The sequence below is a fragment of the Scardinius erythrophthalmus genome, assembly GCF_964197995.2.
Source record: "Scardinius erythrophthalmus genome assembly, chromosome: 2".
Taxonomy (NCBI): Eukaryota; Metazoa; Chordata; class Actinopteri; order Cypriniformes; family Leuciscidae; genus Scardinius; species Scardinius erythrophthalmus.
This window is the reverse complement of record NC_138222.1, coordinates 4,875,997-4,897,130: the sequence shown is the minus strand read 5'-3', so window position 1 is coordinate 4,897,130 and position 21,134 is coordinate 4,875,997. Positions and strand designations below refer to the sequence as shown.

General features: G+C 37.8%; 1 protein-coding gene across 3 annotated transcripts in view; it reads right to left on the bottom strand.

Moving 5' to 3' along the window:
- trip4 (thyroid hormone receptor interactor 4) overlaps positions 1-21,134 on the bottom strand; it is a 90,456-nt gene that overhangs the window by 63,151 nt on the left and 6,171 nt on the right. For all 3 annotated transcript variants that reach the window (XM_081359644.1, XM_081359645.1, XM_081359646.1), the window contains exons 7-11: positions 20,413-20,628; positions 18,570-18,696; positions 16,432-16,616; positions 15,416-15,540; positions 14,384-14,475 (exon numbers count right to left, since the gene is read on the bottom strand). In XM_081359644.1, coding sequence (XP_081215770.1) covers positions 14,384-14,475; positions 15,416-15,540; positions 16,432-16,616; positions 18,570-18,696; positions 20,413-20,628 — 745 coding nt within the window. The remainder of the gene's footprint in view (positions 1-14,383; positions 14,476-15,415; positions 15,541-16,431; positions 16,617-18,569; positions 18,697-20,412; positions 20,629-21,134) is intronic.

Genomic DNA, 21,134 nt, shown 5'->3' with positions numbered 1-21,134 from the left:
CAAAAGCCAGGCGAGTCTTTTTTTCTTTGAGTAGGAGGGGGAACAAACTCCAACAAGAGAAGCCATATAGCCTGTGCTAATTCTCTTTCAGAGGGGGGTGGAGGAGGACAGCATGGAGGGATACACACTTCTCGTTCAGGCTTTTATGGCCAGCTTTATTTACGCCCAGTCTCTCTCTCTCGCTCGCTCGCTCGCTCGCTCAACCCCCAATCCACCCCCTCCTGTTTCCCAGACTGGATTTATGGTTGGCCTCCGAGCTGTGAGCACTCAAACAGAGGATGAAAAGCCGCTCACACTGCCTGTACCTCAAACACAGGCTTTTATGATCAGCGCTGAAAAGCCAGAGAAAACAGCCAGTGAGCAAATAAGACAAACACAAGAAAGGCAGATTCCTCTTGTGCTGTTATTGCCACAGTTATAAGCCCGAGGCCTGGAAAAGCAGTCGGGAAGCGACTCGGTAAGAACTGTCCAACGACTGGGGAGAAGTCTCTCTCCATAATCACCCTCTGAGTGATCTAAAGGAGAGCAATTACATTTCATCAGTGCTATTTATACATCAGCGGAAAACGAGTGTGCATAATTTAGACACCAGTGTCTGTGTCAATATCTCATTAAAGCTAATGAGACTAAGAGGGTGTGGGAAACGCTGGCGGTGGCAGTCACAGATGTTTGCACTGTCAATTTCGTCTTCAAATAAAACCGCAAGACAAAAGAGGGGCTCTCCAGTTCCTGCTTGGAGATTAATGCTGTCATACAATCCATAAGACCTACAAACAATGAAACTGTAACCATGCAGCACTATCGAATGTTGGATGAATTTATCCAACAAACTCGCTAGCCTTGAGTAGCTGGACTATTAGCCTACAGTCTGGTCCACTTTTTAGTTTGGTCCGCCTGTACACTTGGCTATAGGGTAGGTAGTGTTAATCTTGTCAGCAAAATTAATAGCTAAAATGGTTGTTAAAGTCCCCCTGTAGTCAATCATTTTATCCCTTAAAACTCATCTTTTATCACCAAAATTACATATTTAAGCGTTATTTTCTTGAAAAATAAAAATAAAAAACATCCATGACATAAAATATCTTGAATGTAACTCGACACCCTTGCCTCATTTAGTATACGTGGTTCTATGAATATGCAAATGAGCCCCGCCTCCACTCACTCACTCAGCTCAGAGATCCACTGGTTGACGATCACACGTTGATCTGATTGGTTACAAGGTAGTTTGTGACGTCAGAAACACCAGCGATTTCAAAGCGTGTTTTTGAGACTGTCTTTGGTTCACTGCAGTTTTAAGGAGAAAACACTCAGCAATGGTGTCGACTTATGAATTTGCACATGGTTTGTCTAAAAGCATATTAAAAACCCCACATAGACATATAAACAATATTAAAACCTTGATTTTCACCACAGGGGGACTCCCATTGCACTGATGCTCTGAACCAGAACAACATTGCCAAACTTATTAAATTAAAACCAAATTTCGGCACGAATGTAACAATTACATCACTCACTGGGAAACTCAAACACAACATCAGAGTAAAATGCAATGCTATTTGGACATAAAGAGAGAATGCACCATGGCAGACTATCTGTACACGGTCACTATAACTTTACCAAGACACACACGATCCTGGATCAACATATTGTGTCTGAACATTTAGTTCTAACCCTATCCCAACCCTTAAACCTAACACTACCCATGAGTTATCCCTAAAACCAGAGGGATATTATTGGCCGAAAACACTGATGAAGAAGCACCAACTCCTGGTTGTAAGCTGTAAACATATAAATCCCTCAAATCTGATTAGTTGATTAAAATGTTGTTCCAGGATCAACAAAGGTGTTGATCCAGGGACATGTTAGACTTGACGAAATCCAGTCACCATCTGTACGGTCACCGTGTTTTTGCCAAGTAAGGCATGTTCATATTTTGTTGATCCTGGAATAACATTCCTGTCCCAAAATTTAGTCCTTACCCTCTATCCCTACCCCTAAACCTAACCCTACCCATCACTAAAATCAGAGGGAAATAATGGGTGAATAACACTGATGTTGAAGCACCCCACCCTGGTTCTAAGCCTAAACTTGACAGAAACTGTAAACTTGTCCCTCAAATCTGATTGGTTGATTGGAAAGCTGTTCCAGGACCAACAAAGATGTTGATCCAGGAACATGTGGTACTTGGTGAAATCACGTTCACCCCATCTGTACACAGAGACTGTCAAAAAACAAAAAAAAACAAAAAAACAGACACATTGACCAGATTCAGACCCGGCGGACACAAGCTCACAATAGAGCCGGGCAAACACAGGAAAACATGGCAAACACAGGAAGAGAGGTTTCTGTCACTGCAATCTAAACCACATCGAGACAGAGAAGCACTTTCTAACACAATGCACAAAATACCAAGATATTCGCACACTGCTCTATCAAAAAAAAATAAAGTGCATACTCCACACATTTGAAACACTATCAAACAATGGAAAAATGCCCTTCCTGTTAGAAGAACACAAGGACACAATATGTGTCTGTCTGCCACAATATTAAAGAGACAGTGAATGATCCGCCCTGACTTAATGTTTCCCTCATGTGTAGCTAAACTGCATAACATATAGTATTACTTCTTTATTCTGTTATTTAATTTTAATATTTTAAACTGTATTTTAATTTCTCTTTGTTTAAAGGGGTGGTATAATGCCCTATTCACAAAATGTAAAATAAGTCTTTGAAGTCCCCAGTGTGTGTGTGTGTGTGTGTTTGTGTGTGTGAGAAGTTTTGGCTCAAAATACCCCACAGATATTTTTATATAGCATGTTAAAATTGGCACTTTTTGAGGGTGAGCAAAAACGCACCGTTTTGTGTCTGTTCCTTTAAATGCAAATGAGCTGCTGCTCCCGGCACAGGGGGCGGAGCTACAACAGCTTGTGTCATTTTACCTCACACACACATGCACTGAAAATTTCAAAAACTTTTAGCCTTTTATGTTCAAACAGGCAAAGATGAAGAGACTCAAGAAGAAGAGACAACATGTAGAAGCAACAGGACATTGTGTGTAGTAATCTTCTAGTCATTGATTAGCATATTCTGTCATGATAATCTATAAATCGTGTTACGGGGGCGGGGTTTATGTAAATTTTAGGGTTGGTGATGTCACTAACCCGGGAGGAATGCTGTGTAGTCTCTACCAGCCGTTTGTTGTAGTCCTTAAAAAGCAATTTCTTTAAAATAAAATATCTCCCTTTGCTTTGAACTTTGAGCATCGTAACTTTGCAGATGTTGTTTAAGCTCAAACAGCAACATTACACACTAACTAAAGTTGGAAAAGTGAAATCATAATCAACCACCCCTTTAATTTTGCATAACTTTGTCTTTGTAAACATTATGTATTTGCACTAATGTTATTGTACTTTACACTGCACGCACATTGCTTTGGCGATACAAATGTGTTTTTCATGCCAATAAAGCACAATTAAAATTGAAACCCATAACCAAGTTGAGACCACAAATGTGCACTGATTATGATTTTAATTAAAACACACCACTGCTAATAAATAATGGGAAAAAATAACAATGCAAGATTGTGTCTGTTTCTGATAATTCAACAGCAGTAAATTAAAGCACTTTGCTTTATTAACTCACCAAAAAACTATTAAATAAATCCTGTCGTTTTTAAAGAAAAAAGAAAAGAATCTGCCAGCTGTGTTTGCCAGAATAATTTTGTACAAATACAGTAAAAATGTAAACATATTTACAGATCAACCTGTAAATTTGACCGTTTCAACACAGTAATTTACAACAACAACCAGAATGACATTTTAAACCCGTTTCTTCTGAATTAGCAAAGCCACACTGGCACTAAAATCTGTTTTGAAACTTTAACATATACTGACAACCACCATAATAACACAGAGGGTAAAGAGAGAAGCCACAAGATGAATCATAATTCATCACAAGCAGCTTTTCCACAAGCTGAAGTAAACACTAATGTATAGAAGGTGCATGCAGTACAGAGACCATCATGGTAACATGAAATAATGCAATTAACATTTAATTTAACAACATAAGATGTAACATTATTACAAACTAAGGGTGTAACGATACCCTCATGTCACGATTCGATACATATCACGATATTAAACTCACGATACGATATTATTGCGATACTCCAAGACATGGTAAATTACTGTAGATTAAAATGCTAAATTTGATATTACATTGGTGTGTAAATGAATAGGATTGGGTTTAGTGCTGGAAACCCAAAGCACAGGACAATAGAGACACCAGAATAACAATATTCATGATTCTGAAGCTGAAAATACTGAATTATTTTGGACGAATATGCTTGCAATCTTTCACTGACTAGATATATTCAGAATAATGTATGACACTTTATACTGGTAACAAGATATAGGCATTATCAGGACCCACTAATATTCCCCCACTGCATTATTATACATTATATCCAACATTATATATAGTAGTTTAATGTAGTATTGACACTAAAACTCTGTAAACTCTGTTTTCTCACACAGAAATGTTAATTTTGGGTTAACTATCCACAATACATATTGATGTGATATATTGTTACACCATCATTTTGAATGTTTGGTCGACAGAATTCTGCTTGTATCAATGATTTTAAACGCAGAATATTAATCCGAAGCATCTGCAATCTGAGGCATCAGACAGAAGCCTTCTCCTCTCTGAGCAAATTCATTCTGTGCATGGTTTGTCAAGAGGTGTTAGGTTTATGGAAAGCATTCAGGTAGACAGACTCGCTCAGGTTAAAACAGACAGAGTGTTTGAGGCGCACCAACATTTACACTGGATGAAAGAGAAAAGATTAGAGCCCTCTGAGCTGCAACAGACTTCATTGATTTATAATTAATCAAGGACAGAGCCAGGTTGCGATATTGCACCTGGACATAATCCTTTTAAATCCTCTGCTTGACATCATAGAAACTAGGAGAATAGATGCTCGCTTCAAACATACAACTATGAATAGTGGAAGAGTGCAATATGAAAGTAATTGCATGCATGACATGAATCAGTATGAAAGGATTCTGAGGCTTTGCTTCAGTCAAAATGGCAGTAATGTGGAGTTTGAGGAGCTGATGATGCACTGCGCCCCCTGCAGGCTGAGGATAAAACACTGCAAAAACAATTAAAGCCTATTACATCAAAATTGTTTTGAGGCTTTTAGTCCATGTCTGTTAGCTTTGAGGCACTCGGTATCCAAGCACAGTCCTAAAAATTACTAAAATAAAATTTTATCTACACAAATCTAAATTTTAAATCTTTACATTAATGGGAAAAATAACATATGTATGACTAATCTTGACATGCACACTTTTCACCCACTCAAATGCTCACTAGAATAAGAAAGAATTATTATCTCCCTCTAATAACTCGTGCTAATATATATCATATATACATATACATATACATAAACACACATACATACACATACATACACACACATACATACATACACACAAACACACATACATACACACACAAACATACATACATACATACACACATACATACATATTTTATATATATATATATATATATATATATATATATATATATATATATATATATATATATATATATATATATATATATATAAATTATTAAATAATGATATTATATTATATTATAATTAAATAATCTAACATTAAATATATTATATTAGAGATGCACCGATACTATATATAATGATACCAATAATAATGCTGTAAACTATACAGGAAAACCATCTCATTTGTAACATTACTATAATATTAGAGGTTAAAATTAACAACAAAGCCCAAACTATCATATTCAACTGCTATTTATTTTCAGATATAATAATTACACTCAAATAAAAGCTGAAATGTTTGTATACAACTCAGTTGCACATAAGGTAGTTTCATAAACACTTGTCTTCATGATAATTGTATTCAAACATACATATATAATTAACAGTAAATAAGCTCCTCTTTAGTGTTTGTATAGCTAATGAATGAAGTGTGGACACTGAATAACTTTCCTGAGATAAACCCAACGTTAAGTGTCATTGTTCACAAGCTGTTTTATTGAAGTCTTTCTGCAGTTGAAACCCCGATTGAGCGATTACATGAGTGTACTGTATCTTTCAACATAACTTTTGATGTTAATGCATGTTTTTTAATGCTATAACTTGTATTAAAGTGGAAGAAAAGACTCTTGAGCTGAGGCGCTACAGCGATCCATCACAACACATTTAAGAGCATCAAAACGCCATTTATTGTTTGAATTTCATGATAAAATGGACAGAATTTGAAAGATTGTTTCAAAGCTCTTTGCGATTATTCGATGGGAAGCACTACAAATAATGTTTAGTGTAGGAAAAACTGCAGACCTGGCAACCCTGGCTTGAACTACGGGTGATTCATAGGGTCAAAATGGACCATATGCCAACTAGTCGAACTTTGACCCCTTCGTTATTCTAGGCTGTGAAGTGAGCTAAAAGGCACTTCGTCATTCGATATGTCCTATCTAAACTTCCTGTGACAAAGGGTAAAATGTCTACACCAGAAAGTTACATCTTAACGCCATGCCAGTTTCTAAGGCTATATTCCTGGTGAGAGCCAGCTTTAGTTATTAAAAAACTAAATAAGAGGTTTAAGATTCACTTTTTCTGAAAGCCTTACGACTAAATTTGGATTTACTTGGTTAAAAACCTTTTCAAAAGCATCAACGGTATATGTGCGAGTCTTGAGTGTCCAATCCGGCATGAAAGTAACTTGATCCCTGCGATTATTAAAATGAAATACATGTCTTGTTCCAAATTCAAGATTTATTTTACGTTATTTATTTATTTTGTTTAATCAGTTATCCCATTCCAACTGCTTTTTATTTTTTGGTGTATGTATTTAATGTTGGTTTCTGTGAAAGGTATAGAGGTAAAGGTAAAGTTTTATGCACTGTCTGCTTGTCCATTAGCAGAGAATATATTAATACATTTCCTGGCTCTTCCAAGCTTTATAATGGGTTGAGGGCGAGTAAATCATGGGGTAATTTACATTTTAAAGTGAACTACTCCTTTAATAGTCATTAAAGAATGTCACACAATACAAAAATCTTCATGGCCCTAAAAATGGGTTTAATTTTCTCAAGGTACAAGATTTTATTTCTTGTTTTACCTTCTGATTTTGTGGTGAAATATGACCCTGACATGGTGAAATGAAGCGCAGCAGAGGAGAGCTCATCTCTCAATTACACCTCTACTACAGGGAGTCTGCCATGCAGGGAGAACAGGAAGTGAGGCAGGAAGTGAGTGGCAGGAAGAGAACAGGAAGAGAGAGGCAGGAAGAGAGAATAGGTAGAGAACAGGAAGAGAGGCAGGAAAAGAGGCAGGAAGAGAACAGGAAGAGAACAGGAAGAGAGGCAGGAAGAGAGAGGCAGGAAGTGAGAGGCAGGAAGTGAGAATAGGTAGAGAACAGGAAGAGAGGCAGGAAGTGAGAATAGGTAGAGAACAGGAAGAGAGGCAGGAAGAGAGAGGCAGGAAGTGAGAGGCAGGAAGTGAGAATAGGTAGAGAACAGGAAGAGAGGCAGGAAGAGAGAGGCAGGAGGAAGTGAGAATAGGTAGAGAACAGGAAGAGAGGCAGGAAGAGAGAGGCAGGAGGAAGTGAGAATAGGTAGAGAACAGGAAGAGAGGCAGGAAGTGAGAATAGGAAGAGAACAGAAAGAGAGGCAGGAAAAGAGAGGCAGGAAGTGAGAGGCAGGAAGTGAGAATAGGTAGAGAACAGGAAGAGAGGCAGGAAGAGAGAGGCAGGAAGTGAGAATAGGTAGAGAACAGGAAGAGAGGCAGGAAGAGAGAGGCAGGAAGTGAGAGGCAGGAAGTGAGAATAGGTAGAGAACAGGAAGAGAGGCAGGAAGAGAGAGGCAGGAAGTGAGAATAGGTAGAGAACAGGAAGAGAGGCAGGAAGAGAGAGGCAGGAAGTGAGAGGCAGGAAGTGAGAATAGGTAGAGAACAGGAAGAGAGGCAGGAAGAGAGAGGCAGGAAGAGAGAGGCAGGAAGTGAGAATAGGAAGAGAACAGAAAGAGAGGCAGGAAAAGAGAGGCAGGAAGTGAGAGGCAGGAAGTGAGAATAGGTAGAGAACAGGAAGAGAGGCAGGAAGAGAGAGGCAGGAAGTGAGAATAGGTAGAGAACAGGAAGAGAGGCAGGAAGAGAGAGGCAGGAAGTGAGAGGCAGGAAGTGAGAATAGGTAGAGAACAGGAAGAGAGGCAGGAAGAGAGAGACAGGAAGTGAGAATAGGTAGAGAACAGGAAGAGAGGCAGGAAGAGAGAGGCAGGAAGTGAGAGGCAGGAAGTGAGAATAGGTAGAGAACAGGAAGAGAGGCAGGAAGAGAGAGGCAGGAAGAGAGAGACAGGGAAAGTGAGAATAGGAGGAGAACGGGAAGTGAGGCAGGAAGTGGGCAGGAAGAGAGACAGGAAGAGAGAACCTTGATTTTGTGGTGAAATATGACCCTGACATGGTGAAATGAAGCGCAGCAGAGGAGAGCTCACCTCTCAATCACAACTCTATGCCATGCAGGGAGAACAGGAAGAGAGGCAGGAAGTGAGACAGGAAGTGAGAACAGGAAGTGAGGCAGAAAGAGAGGCAGGAAGTGAGAACAGGAAGAGAGGCAGGAAGTGAGAACAGGAAGTGAGGCAGGAAGTGCTTTAGGCCACAGAAGATGACAGCAGGGGAATGTGTTTGTACACTGTGAGTGAGCACTGATTTTTGTGGGAGGGAGAGTTCGAAGAGTGAGGTTCTGTTTACACCTGGTATTAAGACGTGTTTCGGTTGATCGGATCACATGGACGACGCTAAATACAGGTGTAAACGGGGTCTGAAACAGTCTGAGGTCGTCCACTTTCGACCACTTCCAGAGGTAGTGGAAAACACATTCGACCGGATTGCTTTCATAGTGTAAACGCTCATGTGGTCTTCTTCTTTTGAAAGATACAGCTTCGATATTTGACCACGGTTTATGATAAAACTAGGTTGCAGTGACATTAATTTCTTAATTTATGTCAGGAGTGCAAAATAATTAATCTGTAATGTTCGTTATTTTGAAAAGAATGTCATCACTGACGCAGTCAGTCACATCTTCTCTGGTTAATTAGCGTTCACATACATGCACTACACATACACTGCGTTTTTGTTGATCGGATCCCAAGTGGACGACGCTAAATACAGGTGTAAACGGGGTCTACACTGTTTTGAGCTTGTCCACTTTCGACCACTTCCAGAGGCAGTGGAAAACACATTCATGTTAAAACACCAGGTGTAAACAGGAACATGTCTTCCTCGTCTACTTGTGATCCGATCGTCCAAAATACATCTTAATACAAGGTGTAAACAGGGCCTTTGATACATTTAAGAGGACCGATTAAGCCCTTTTACAATGTCTTGATGTTGTTTTTGGCCTATACTAGAATAGGTTTTCATGCTTTAATGTTCATAAAACACTTTATTTTCCCCATATTCTCCATTGTTGCGGCTCCTCTCTTCCCAGTCTGTCAGTAACGCTCTGTTTAGTTCCTGTCTCTATGAAGCCCCTCCTTCTGAAAAGCACACTGTGCTCTGATTGGTCGGCTGGAGCAGTGTGTCGTGATTGGTCGAGCGCTTCGAGCGTGTTTGTGAAATGTCCCGCCCCTCACCATAACCACCAGTTTCAACACACTACTAACTAACTCAACCAGGCCCCGCCCCTTTATTCTGCGTATTAATTATTTAAATGAGGAATATTGTGACGTGTTTGTTCCCGGAAGAAACTCAAGACTACAATTGAGGCGTTTCAGGGAGTTCAGAAACACTGACACTGATATAGAGAATAACTCCTGCTGGAGGGACCTTGAATCTTTACATAGCTTTTCTTTTTTTTTTTTTTTTTTGGTCCTATTTAATGTAGAGTAACCACTGAAAAGAGAAGGGAAATAATTTGACTTTTAGCAATGATAAAAGACACCAATATTTACATGCATTTAAATTCATCAAGACAAAAAAAAATCTAAAATAGTTCTCAGTGGTTCTCAACCACTGATCTAAATAATTCGTTGTTACGACGACTTATTTGTTCCCTCGTTTTAATAAATCGTGGACACTTTTAACTAATTCCATCCCTCGTTTTGATTTAACAAATTACAACGTGGCCACAATATAGTAAAACGAGGGAAACAAATTAGTAAAACGTGCCGAGGTATTATTAATTTGTGGCCATGAAACAACATTCACCTGAATATTCACCAATTCACAAAAATATAGCTCTTTAGCATTCACTATTTAATTAATAGTATTCACGTTTTTTCTTACCTGTGAAGATAGCTCTTTTTATTCCTTTTGCAAAGAAATTTTAATTTTTTAATAAGCAGGAAAAATTTCCGACTTAAAACAAATATCTATTTAAATGCTTAGGATCTTTGCGTTGTAATAATGTACAGGGAGACTTTAGATTTTAAAACGGTGTCTCGTTAGGCGTGTGTTTTCTCAGTCAAATCATAAAATTTCCTATTGATTTAACAGAGCACGTGAGCTCACTAGGGAATACCAATATGGCGGCGTGGTAGCTTCACTGTTTATGACGTCATGAGATATCCAGTCGTTCTATATAGATCAGTGTTCTCAACTGATTTTAGCCTGTTTTTTTTTTCAGGCACCCAAATTTTATATTGGATTTTATGCGGTGACCCAAAAAAGTACCAGAATAAAACTGAAGTGCGGTCGCAGGTGTGGGTATATCGGCTACTCAACAGCTTTGAGTGCAACTCATCTAATTTAAACTGTTTTTAATGGTTTTTAAATCATGTTGCTTCATGTAAAGCCTAAGGTTGTACACACACAGGAGATGTTATTAAATTCAGAATGAGCCAGACAGAGCGCAGTGAAATGAAACAGAATCCACAGACGCAAACTGTTTTAACTTGATGATGCATCACAGGGCTCCAGACTAACTTTTTGCCTTGGTTGCACTGGTGCGCCTAACTTTTTTATTTAGGTGCACCAGCACAAAATTTGGGTGCACCCAAATTTTTCCTCGGATGTATCACCTTTAACGCCACAATTTTAAGGTCACCTTTTTATCACGCTCTATACACATTCATATATATTATGTAAATGAATTTAAACAAGAAGGTGTAGGTAAAAACTTTTATTTATTTTTTGAAGCACAATTATTAACGGTATTCCTACTCTTACCGATACTGCTTATCGATACAGTACTTTAACTGTATTCTTATGGTTCTTTTTGTTTTATATATAATAAACAAAGATAAACAATAGATAAACAAAAGATAAACAATTAAACAAAGATACACTTTATATAGGCATACACAGTGCTTTAATTTCAGGAAGGCCTACTACTGTTCAGGCATGGTCTAAAAAGAAATCTAATAAAGTAATAAAATGTAAAATAACACTGTAAAATTTATCATAAATAGATTAATGCTTATTAAAGCTGAAGTTATTCTTTCAAGAGCTGTGAGTGATTTTTCTCTTGTTGTTTGATTTGCAGTAATGGCGCAATCGTCAGCATGTTTATTAGACTGCGGCCCCTTTAAGACCGGGTGCAGATCTAATAGGCTACTGATGCACCATATTCTCCCAACTATTTCCATAACTACGTCCATTTAAGACATAAACTGTTTTTAGTGAATCTCAAAGCCGGTAATTTTGACACGCTTTTGTGTACAATTGATCGTTTAGACGCGCACAATCTGCACATGAAACCGAAAGTATAATTTGCTTGTCTCGGTCTGTTTCGGAGCGCGCGCCGCCATGCGAACAACATCTCTTGCGCAGATTTTTGTGTTTTTTAATAGCTCTTTCAATTATTAAACGCGTCCCGCAATTTAGCAACAGTAGCTAGACTGCATTTACAACAATCACCGATCGTGCTGATTCTGAATCTGAGTTTTAGGGAGAAATGACAGCGTAATGCTGCGAAGGGAAGAAGTTGCGCGTAGTTAGATAGTTTTTAATGGTTTTACCTCAATATATTATTTTTTATAATCTTTGGAAGCCGAAATTTAAAATAAAATCAGACTAATAGGCTATAACAGACCTTTAGTGTAACCAGGCTACGTTTGAATGTTTAATTCTGTCCTCCGTCGTCACTCATTAAGCAGGGCTGTCGTGTTGTGCGAGCTGAGGCATCGCGTGAGAGAAGAGTGCGAGTTCCGTCAAAGGAGAACAAACGCCAACAAACGTTCGTGCAGAGGCAGCGGATGCGAGGACGTTAGGTGCACCGGTGCGACCTAGGAAAAATGTTAGTCGCACACTTACAAAATTTGGTCGCACTCTAGAGCCCTGCATCAAGACCTCCATCTGATGCACATATACAGTGGTCCTAAATTATACAGTATTTGGACATTAAAGTCACACTTAAACATTTATGTATGTCATTAGCTGCGTTTCCATTACCCTTCAAATTGCGCAAATTGAAATTGCGAATTGAAAATAAGGCCAATGGAAACACGTCAATTTCGCAAAAACTCCCATTTATCCAAAAAAAGTTTTCACGCTCGCATGAGGGTTTTTTTCAGGCAATTCGAAAAAGAAATATTTCGCAAAACTGCAACGGAAAAAGTTTTTGCGCATTTACAGGTCACCTGACGTAGATGACGTGGTGTGTTTGGACAGAATACGAGACAGAGCTCTTTATTAAATTCATATAAGACAAAAGAATTACAGGAATACTGGATTCTAAACCTCAAATAAATGCCACAATCAAGACCTCGAAGCAGATATGAGGGAGAAACACCTCATAGGTGCCGCTCACAAGTATAATAAGGGTCTTTCCTTACCATTAATGCTTGGAAAACACACATACATCTCCTTCAATTAATAATAATAATGGTCAGTGTAGTGGCTGGGATACAGTACATAAACCTACCAACGTCCGTTACCATGGTTTTGGAATGATTTTACTTATCGCGAGAGGAAAAATTAAGTTTTAGTCGCATAACATCAGTTAATGGAAACGCCGTCATTTTGCAATAGTTTTTTGTCGACATTTAAAAAAAAAAAAACGCAAAAGTTTTGCGCAAATCTGTAATGGAAGCACGCGCATACTGATACAACATACATATCAAACCAAGTGCCAACTGCAATCAACTGATGCAAAACCTTTTCTCAGATTCTTAGAAATACTTACATTTTTATGAGCAATTAAATTGTATAGTTTTTCTTTTTAAACCTACTAGTGAATGCATGAAGTTCACTGACCCATGTAACCACATGTGCAGTTCAACACATTAACTGTGAACATGATCAACAAACATTTCATTTCAGCATTTTCCCCATTTTAACAGTATACCCATTGCTTTATAACCTCTTTTTGTGAAATGTTTTGGTTGGTTGTATGATATTTTGTTATATGATTTTTACTCCAGTGAATATTTCTCAGGGTTTCAATTTCTCGATGGATACCCAACATAAAGTCTTGGCCCAAAAGTAGGCAATGTTGTTGTGGGGTAAAGGATGGAAAACACTATTACTTTTGCACCGATTTCCCCCCAATTTGTTTCTGTGCGAGTTTGTCGTGTTCGGAAGGTGAAAGTGTGTGATCTTTTTAGAGTCCTTAAGTGTGTAATGCCCAGTATTTCTCTGTAAGCATTTGCAAAATGGGTAAGTGTACGAAAAATGTTGTCTATGAAAAGTGTATAAAGAGGGTAGAATGCCTTAAAACAAAACAATAAAAAAAACTATATATAAACCTTGACAAAAAGCAGTCTTTGAGAATGTCTAAATATATATTAAAATCCACAACCTTAAATAAAAAAATAAAAAAACAACTATGGAACTCACAAGCCTCTCTACAGAGAGCTATACAGACATCTAGTGGTTACACCATATTATTAGGCTTTCTTTCTTTACTCTCACCAGATTGTGCTAATCTGCCTTTAAAAAACTGGATTTTAAAGGCCTAGTCTCTATTTAAACCTGAAATACTGCATTAAATGAAAAATTATTATTATTATTTTAGCACAATGGGGAAAAAATTTATCATAATTATTGGATAAATATGAATTAGTACCATAAAATTATCTCAAAATACAAAAATACAAAATATTATTAAACAAAAATATATTAATAATTGAAAAATGATGACAAATATTAGGAATTATTATTTTCAATGGGACAAAAATTGATAGAGGTGTCAAAAGAGGGACAGAAAGCTCTCTGATTTAATCAAAAAACATTATAATTTGTGTTCTGAAGATGAACGAAACTCTTACGGGTTTGGAACGACATGAGGGAGAGTAATTAAAGACAGAATTGTCATTTTTGTGTGAACTAACCCTTTAATGTAAACAGAATGTTTTGTATGGATGAATACCAACAGGGACACCAAAAGCCACTGACCTGTTCCCTGAACTGCTCCTGAGAGAGACAATCTGTGACGTTCACGCAGCCCAACAGACAGCCAGTGGGATACTCCGTAGGGAACTGGGGCTCTGGACAGCAAAATAACTAACTTAGGTGAAATGGTAACACTTTACAATAAGGTTCATTAGTTAACATTAGTTAAATACCTTAGTTAACATGAACTAAGAATACTTCTACAGCATTTATTAATCTTAGTTAATATTAATTCCAACATTTACTAATACAACCCCATTTCCAGAAAAGTTGGGACATTTTGTAAAAATGCAATAAAATTCACAAGCTGTGATTTGTTAATTCTCTCAAACATTTTTTTTTTTAAAGGACAAAAGTACAAAGAAAAGTTTTTCCAATGGTTTCAATGACCAACATAATTGTATTTTGTAAATATAAACCATTTTGATATTGTTGGCTGCAACACACTCCAAAAAAGTTGGGACAAAGGCAAAATAAAAGTGCAAAACTGCAACAATTAGTATCCTCAATTCCCAAATGATTAAAAAGTGTAAATAAAAAGGAAAGGTGTTGTGACACAGTGGTAAACATGCATCTGTCCCAACTTTTTTTGGAGTGTGTTGTAGCCATCGAAATCAAAACTTGTTTATATTTACAAAATAAAATTAAGTTGGTCAGTGAAAACATTGACAGTTACATAAAGGTTCAAGAGAATTAACAAAATCACAGATTCTTGCATTTTATTTTATTGCATTTCACAAAATGTCCCAACTTTTCTGAAAATGGGGTTGTACATTATTAAAATTAGTTAACATTAGTTAATGCACCATGAACTAACATGAACAAACAATGAACAGCTGGATTTTTAATAACTAACATTAACAAAGATTATGTATTGCTCATTGTTAGTTCATGTTACTCAATGCATTAACTAATGTTAACTAATGAACCTTATTGTAAAGCGTTACCGGTGAGATTACAAAGACACTACATTCTACAGGCATGCCTGAAAGCATATATAGGTTTAGTATTACTGTCATAAATCTGCAAACACACCATCTGTGTAAATCTGTCGGTACATGGCCTCCACCCCTGCGATCTCTTGAGGAGTCGCTCGGTTAGCAGCAGCAGCGATCCACAGGCGCCCTCTATGGGACGTGTACCATGTTCTGCCTTCAACCCTACACAAACACAACAAATGGAGAGAAAATTAGAAACGTTCAGATGAGCTACACAAAAGCTCTACATATCAGTTATGAAAAGATGGATCACATTAAATGTTTTGACACAAGGAATTTTCTTCCCCATGTTATGTATATAAATGAACAGGAAGTGGGAATGGGGCATCTCAAAGTCTAAATCCTTTATTTCACATTAGAAATGCACAATATTTGGTGCCACATCCAGTTATCGGCCCATATAAGTGACATATAAAAGGTAAAATATGTACGATTTTTTTTTTTATGTTAAATACATTCTCTTAACCTGTTTATACCCAGGTAATATGCCATTCATGGGTTTATCTCCCTCAAAAGTGTAAAGATTGAGTCTTCCAGGCACCATAAAAACATTTAGAGTGGTTCACACAGATCCGTCAAAATCTTTCAGCTAGTTTGGGGCGTGGCTACTATCAGGAGGAGGGTTTGGGGCGGGGCTAATGTAGCAGGAGGAGGAGGGTTTGGGGCGTGGCTACTGCATCAGGAGAATGGTTTGGGGCGTGGCTACTATCAGGAGGAGGGTTTGGGGCGGGGCTAATGTAGCAGGAGGAGGAGGGTTTGGGGCATGGCTACTGCATCAGGAGAAGGGTTTGGGGCGTGGCTACTGTAGCAGGAGGAGGGTTTGGGGCGTGGCTACTGTAGCAGGAGGAGGAGGAGGGTTTGGGGCGTGGCTACTGTAGCAGGAGGAGGAGGAGGGTTTGGGGCGTGGCTACTGTAGCAGGAGGAGGAGGGTTTGGGGCGTGGCTACTGTAGCAGGAGGAGGAGGGTTTGGGGCGTGGCTAATGTAGCAGGAGGAGGGTTTGGGGCGTGGCTACTGTAATTTATGATTTCATAACGTCTTCAATTGAACTGTACCTTTTTATGCCCTTAATAAGCAGTGACGCCCATGGCTGATGCATGCTGAGGCACCAGCCTCCATCTGACATCTCCTGAAGCTCTTTGTCCTGCAGTCTGAGTCGGCTGCGCTCACTTTTCTGTGTATTGCTCACAGCCTTTGATGAAGACTTGCGCGAGGAGTCGCTACAGGCCACGTCAACCCACTGACACAACACAAACACACGTGAATAAATAGACATGTACACAGATGCAACTCATACACAACTGGCATTAAAGGGGTAGTTCACCCAAAAATGAAAATTAGCCCATGATTTACTCGCCCTCAAGCCATCCTAGGTATCAGACGAATACAATCAGAGTTAAATAAATAAATGTTCTGGCTCTTTAAAGCTTTATAATGGCAGTGAATTGATGTTTTTGTTTTGAAGTCCATAAAAGTGCATCTATCCATGAACAAAGTGCATCTATCCATGAACAAAGTGCATCCATGATCAAAGTGCATCTATCCATGATCAAAGTGCATCTATCCATCATAAAAGTGCATCTATCCATGATCAAAGGGCATCTATCCATCATAAAAGTGCATCTATTCATCATAAAAGTGCATCTATTCATCATAAAAGTGCATCTATTCATCATAAAAGTGAATCCATCCATCATAAAAGCGCATCTATCCATCGTAAAAGCGCATCTATCCATGATAAAAGTGCATCTATCCATGATAAAAGTGAATCTATCCATGATAAAAGTGCATCTATCCATCATAAAAGTGCATCTATCCATCATAAAAGCGCATCTGTCCATCATAAAAGCGCATCTGTCCATCATAAAAGTGCATCTGTCCATCATAAAAGTGCATCTGTCCATCATAAAAGTGCATCTATTCATCATAAAAGTGTATCTGTCCATCATAAAAGTGCATCTATTCATCATAAAAGTGCATCTGTTCATCATAAAAGTGCATCTGTTCATCATAAAAGTGCATCTATCCATCATAAAAGTGCATCTATTCATCATAAAAGTGCATCTATCCATCATAAAAGTGCATCTATTCATGATAAAAGTGAATCTATCCATCATAAAATTGCATCTATTCATGATAAAAGTGCATCTATCCATCTAAAAGTGCATCTATTCATGATAAAAGTGCATCTATCCATCATAAAAGTGCATCAATCCATGATAAAAGTGCATCTATCCATCATAAAAGTGCATCTATCCATCATAAAAGTGCATCTGTTCATCATAAAAGTGCATCTATCCATCATAAAAGTGCATCTATCCATCATAAAAGTGCATCATAAAAGTGCATCTATCCATCATAAAAGTGCATCTGTTCATCATAAAGCACATCTATCCATCATAAAAGTGCATCTATCCATCATAAAAGTGCATCTATTCATCATAAAAGTGAATCTATCATCATAAAAGTGCATCTATCCATCATAAAAGTGCATCTATCCATCATAAAAGTGCATCTATCCATCATAAAAGTGCATCTATTCATCATAAAAGTGCATCTATCCATCATAAAAGTGCATCTATCCATCATAAAAGTGCATCTGTCCATCATAAAAGTGCATCTATCCATGATAAAAGTGCATCTATTCATCATAAAAGTGCATCTGTCCATCATAAAAGTGCATCTGTTCATCATAAAAGTGCATCTATCCATCATAAAAGTGCATCTATCCATCATAAAAGTGCATCTATTCATCATAAAAGTGAATCTATCCATCATAAAAGTGCATCTATTCATTATAAAAGTGAATCTATCCATCATAAAAGTGAATCTATCCATGATAAAAGTGCATCTATCCACTAAGTGCTCTACACGGCTCCAGTGGTTAATTAAGGCCTTCTGAAGCGAATCGATGTGTTTGTGTAAGAAAAATATTCATATTTAAAACTTTATAAAGTAAAATAACTAGCTTCTGGCCAATTATACTGCCATTATAAAGCGTGGAAGAGCCAGGATATTTGTATTCCGATGTAACTCTGATTGTATTAGTCTGAAAAAAGAATGTCATACACACCTAGGATTGCTTGAGGGTGAGTAAATCATGGGCTAATTTTCATTTTTGGGTGAACTAAATGAAATAAATATATTTGTGATATAAATATAAGCTCTTCAAAAGCTGATTGTTTGCACCCACCTCTGGCGCGGCCTGTACTATATTGGGGTTGACAAGCTCTCTGAGCTGCTGTCGATCTGTGGAAACTGAATGTTTTGATGTCCGACCAAAAGAACCAGTGTGGATGTCCTTGACTGAATCATCAAACCTTTTGCAACCAAAAAATCATATTCATATTATACCTTGCCAATCATGCATGTAATTAATGCTGCCTTCAAGTCACGTCGAATTGATTGTATTTATGAAATGAACATAGTTTGAATGAATGAACGAACAAACGAATATAGCGCTTTTACACTATGTACTACTGTACACCCAAAGCGCTTTGCAATCATATCGGGACATCCAGTTAAACAGCATCCAAATATTTAATTAATCTTGACTCTGAGCCTAGAGTTGGAGACGTGTCAGTTAAAATATCACGGCAGAAAACATTTTATTTATTATTTTGAAAAAAAAGAAAGAAATTGACCAATGTGTCTATTTCATCCCAACAAAAAATCGCTTGAACACACCTCACGTCATAATAATGACTTCTGAATTATTAAGTAGGAACCTCCCACGAGGACTTAAAGACAGCATAATACTTCTAAAAAATATGCTAACATGCTCTGTGAGAGCTTTATGCCAGGTTCAGACTACATGATATTTTTGTCTGTTACAATATTCCGATTATGCAATTTTGATTCCTGAATAATAAAACATGAAACATGTCTGACCGCATGTTGAACATCACTTGTCGTATTTAATGACGTGTGTGATGTCATCGAGAGACTTTAACTAGCAACTGACTTACGGAAACAAGAGCGTAAACTAATAATGGTAACACTAGCCTAATGCTAATGCCTCCGCTAACGTTCGCCAACATTTCACTTTTTTAACTCTGTTGTTGTCGTCCCTTGAGGAAATCTCATAAGGGCAGGAGTATTGTTGCCATCGCTCCAAGAACCTTTCCTCTATTGCGTAATTACACCTAGCAGCACCAATATCATCGTCTCTTTTTCGTTTCATCATGTTTGAAAGGTGTGTGTGTACGGAAGAGCTTCTGTGCTCCTATTGGTCAACATCACAGAGGTATGGAAGCTTGTTTCCGCCACAGAATAAAACATTTTAAAAGATAATTGCAACTTTTTTTCCTCACAATATCGAGTTAAAATCTCGCAATTCAGATTGCGAGATAATTCGGATTATCTCAGAATTGCAAGATTATTCAGATTATCTCAGAATTGCAAGATTATTCAGATTATCTCAGAATTGCGAGATATAAAGTCAGAATTGCGTGTTATCAAGTCAGAATTGCTAGATATAAACTCACAATTTTGACTTTTTTTTCCTCACAATTTTTCTTGCAATTATAACACGCAATTGCGACTTTAAATATCGCAATTCTGACATGTTTTCAAATTGTTGTGAGATATAAACTAGAATTGAAGTCCAATTTTTAGGAAAAAAAAGACTTTTCCTTGGAATTGTGAGTTTCTCTCACAATTGTGACTTTATATCATGCAATTCTGAGATAAAAAGTCACAATTACCTTTTTTATTTTTAATTCTGTGGCGGAAACAAGCTTCCATACACATCTGACGAAAACCATTTTGGAGGTCCGAAAAAAAATAATTAAACATGCTAGTCTTTTTGTCGGGGCGTCGTGAAGCGTTGCAGATGCGGCATCAGTTTCATCCACGATGACGCACTATATGAGATAGAACGATCGATTCTTGCATCCTGACGCCCATTGTCGTTTACAAATCACCACGAAACGTCAGATCACGGCAAAATCAGATTGATATCATGTAGTCTGAACCCGGCATAAGATTCATCAAAAATGAAATAACTGAAACAACTTATGAATCTGGCTTCTTACTTCTGGTAGTACGGAGTCAGATTCTCCCCTTCATTCAGCACTCGTCTACCTGCAAAGTCGAGTGTGATCTTGCGGTCTTTGCGGGAGGCATGTCGAAGCTCCCGGAGCTCCTCGTCTCGCTTGCGTATGGCCTCCCTCTCACCTGGAGAAAGCCACTGGTTCGAGTCCGTTGCAAAATAATCGGATTCATCATCCAAGACTTGTGTCCTCTTAACACTTTAAGAAAGTGGAAGAGGTCAAATTGTTGAAAGGGTCATGAAACCCCAAAACACATTTTTTGAGATAAAGGCTACACATCACTGAAAATACTAAAAGCACTCATATATTTGATCAAAAAGTGGAAAAGGTTATTTATGCGTTTTTCTGAGCAATTTCGTTCTTCTGGGAACTCTAGTTCTCTAAACATGAACCAGCATAGTGTAGGGTTCCCATCCCACTCCTTGGTTAACTTCAAACTCAAGGATTTTCCAGGTCCAATACCCTCAAATTCAAGGACTTAAAGGAAAACTCCGACTTTTTGGGACTTTAGCTTATTCACAGTATCCCCCAGAGTTAGATAAGTCCATACATACCTTTTTCATTTCTGTGCGTTCTGTAAGTGTTATTTGACGCACCCACCACTAGCCTAGCTTAGCACAAAGACTGGATGTAAATGGATAATGGTAGCATACTAATCCCAATAAGTGACAAAATAATGCAAACATTTTCCTATTTACATGTTG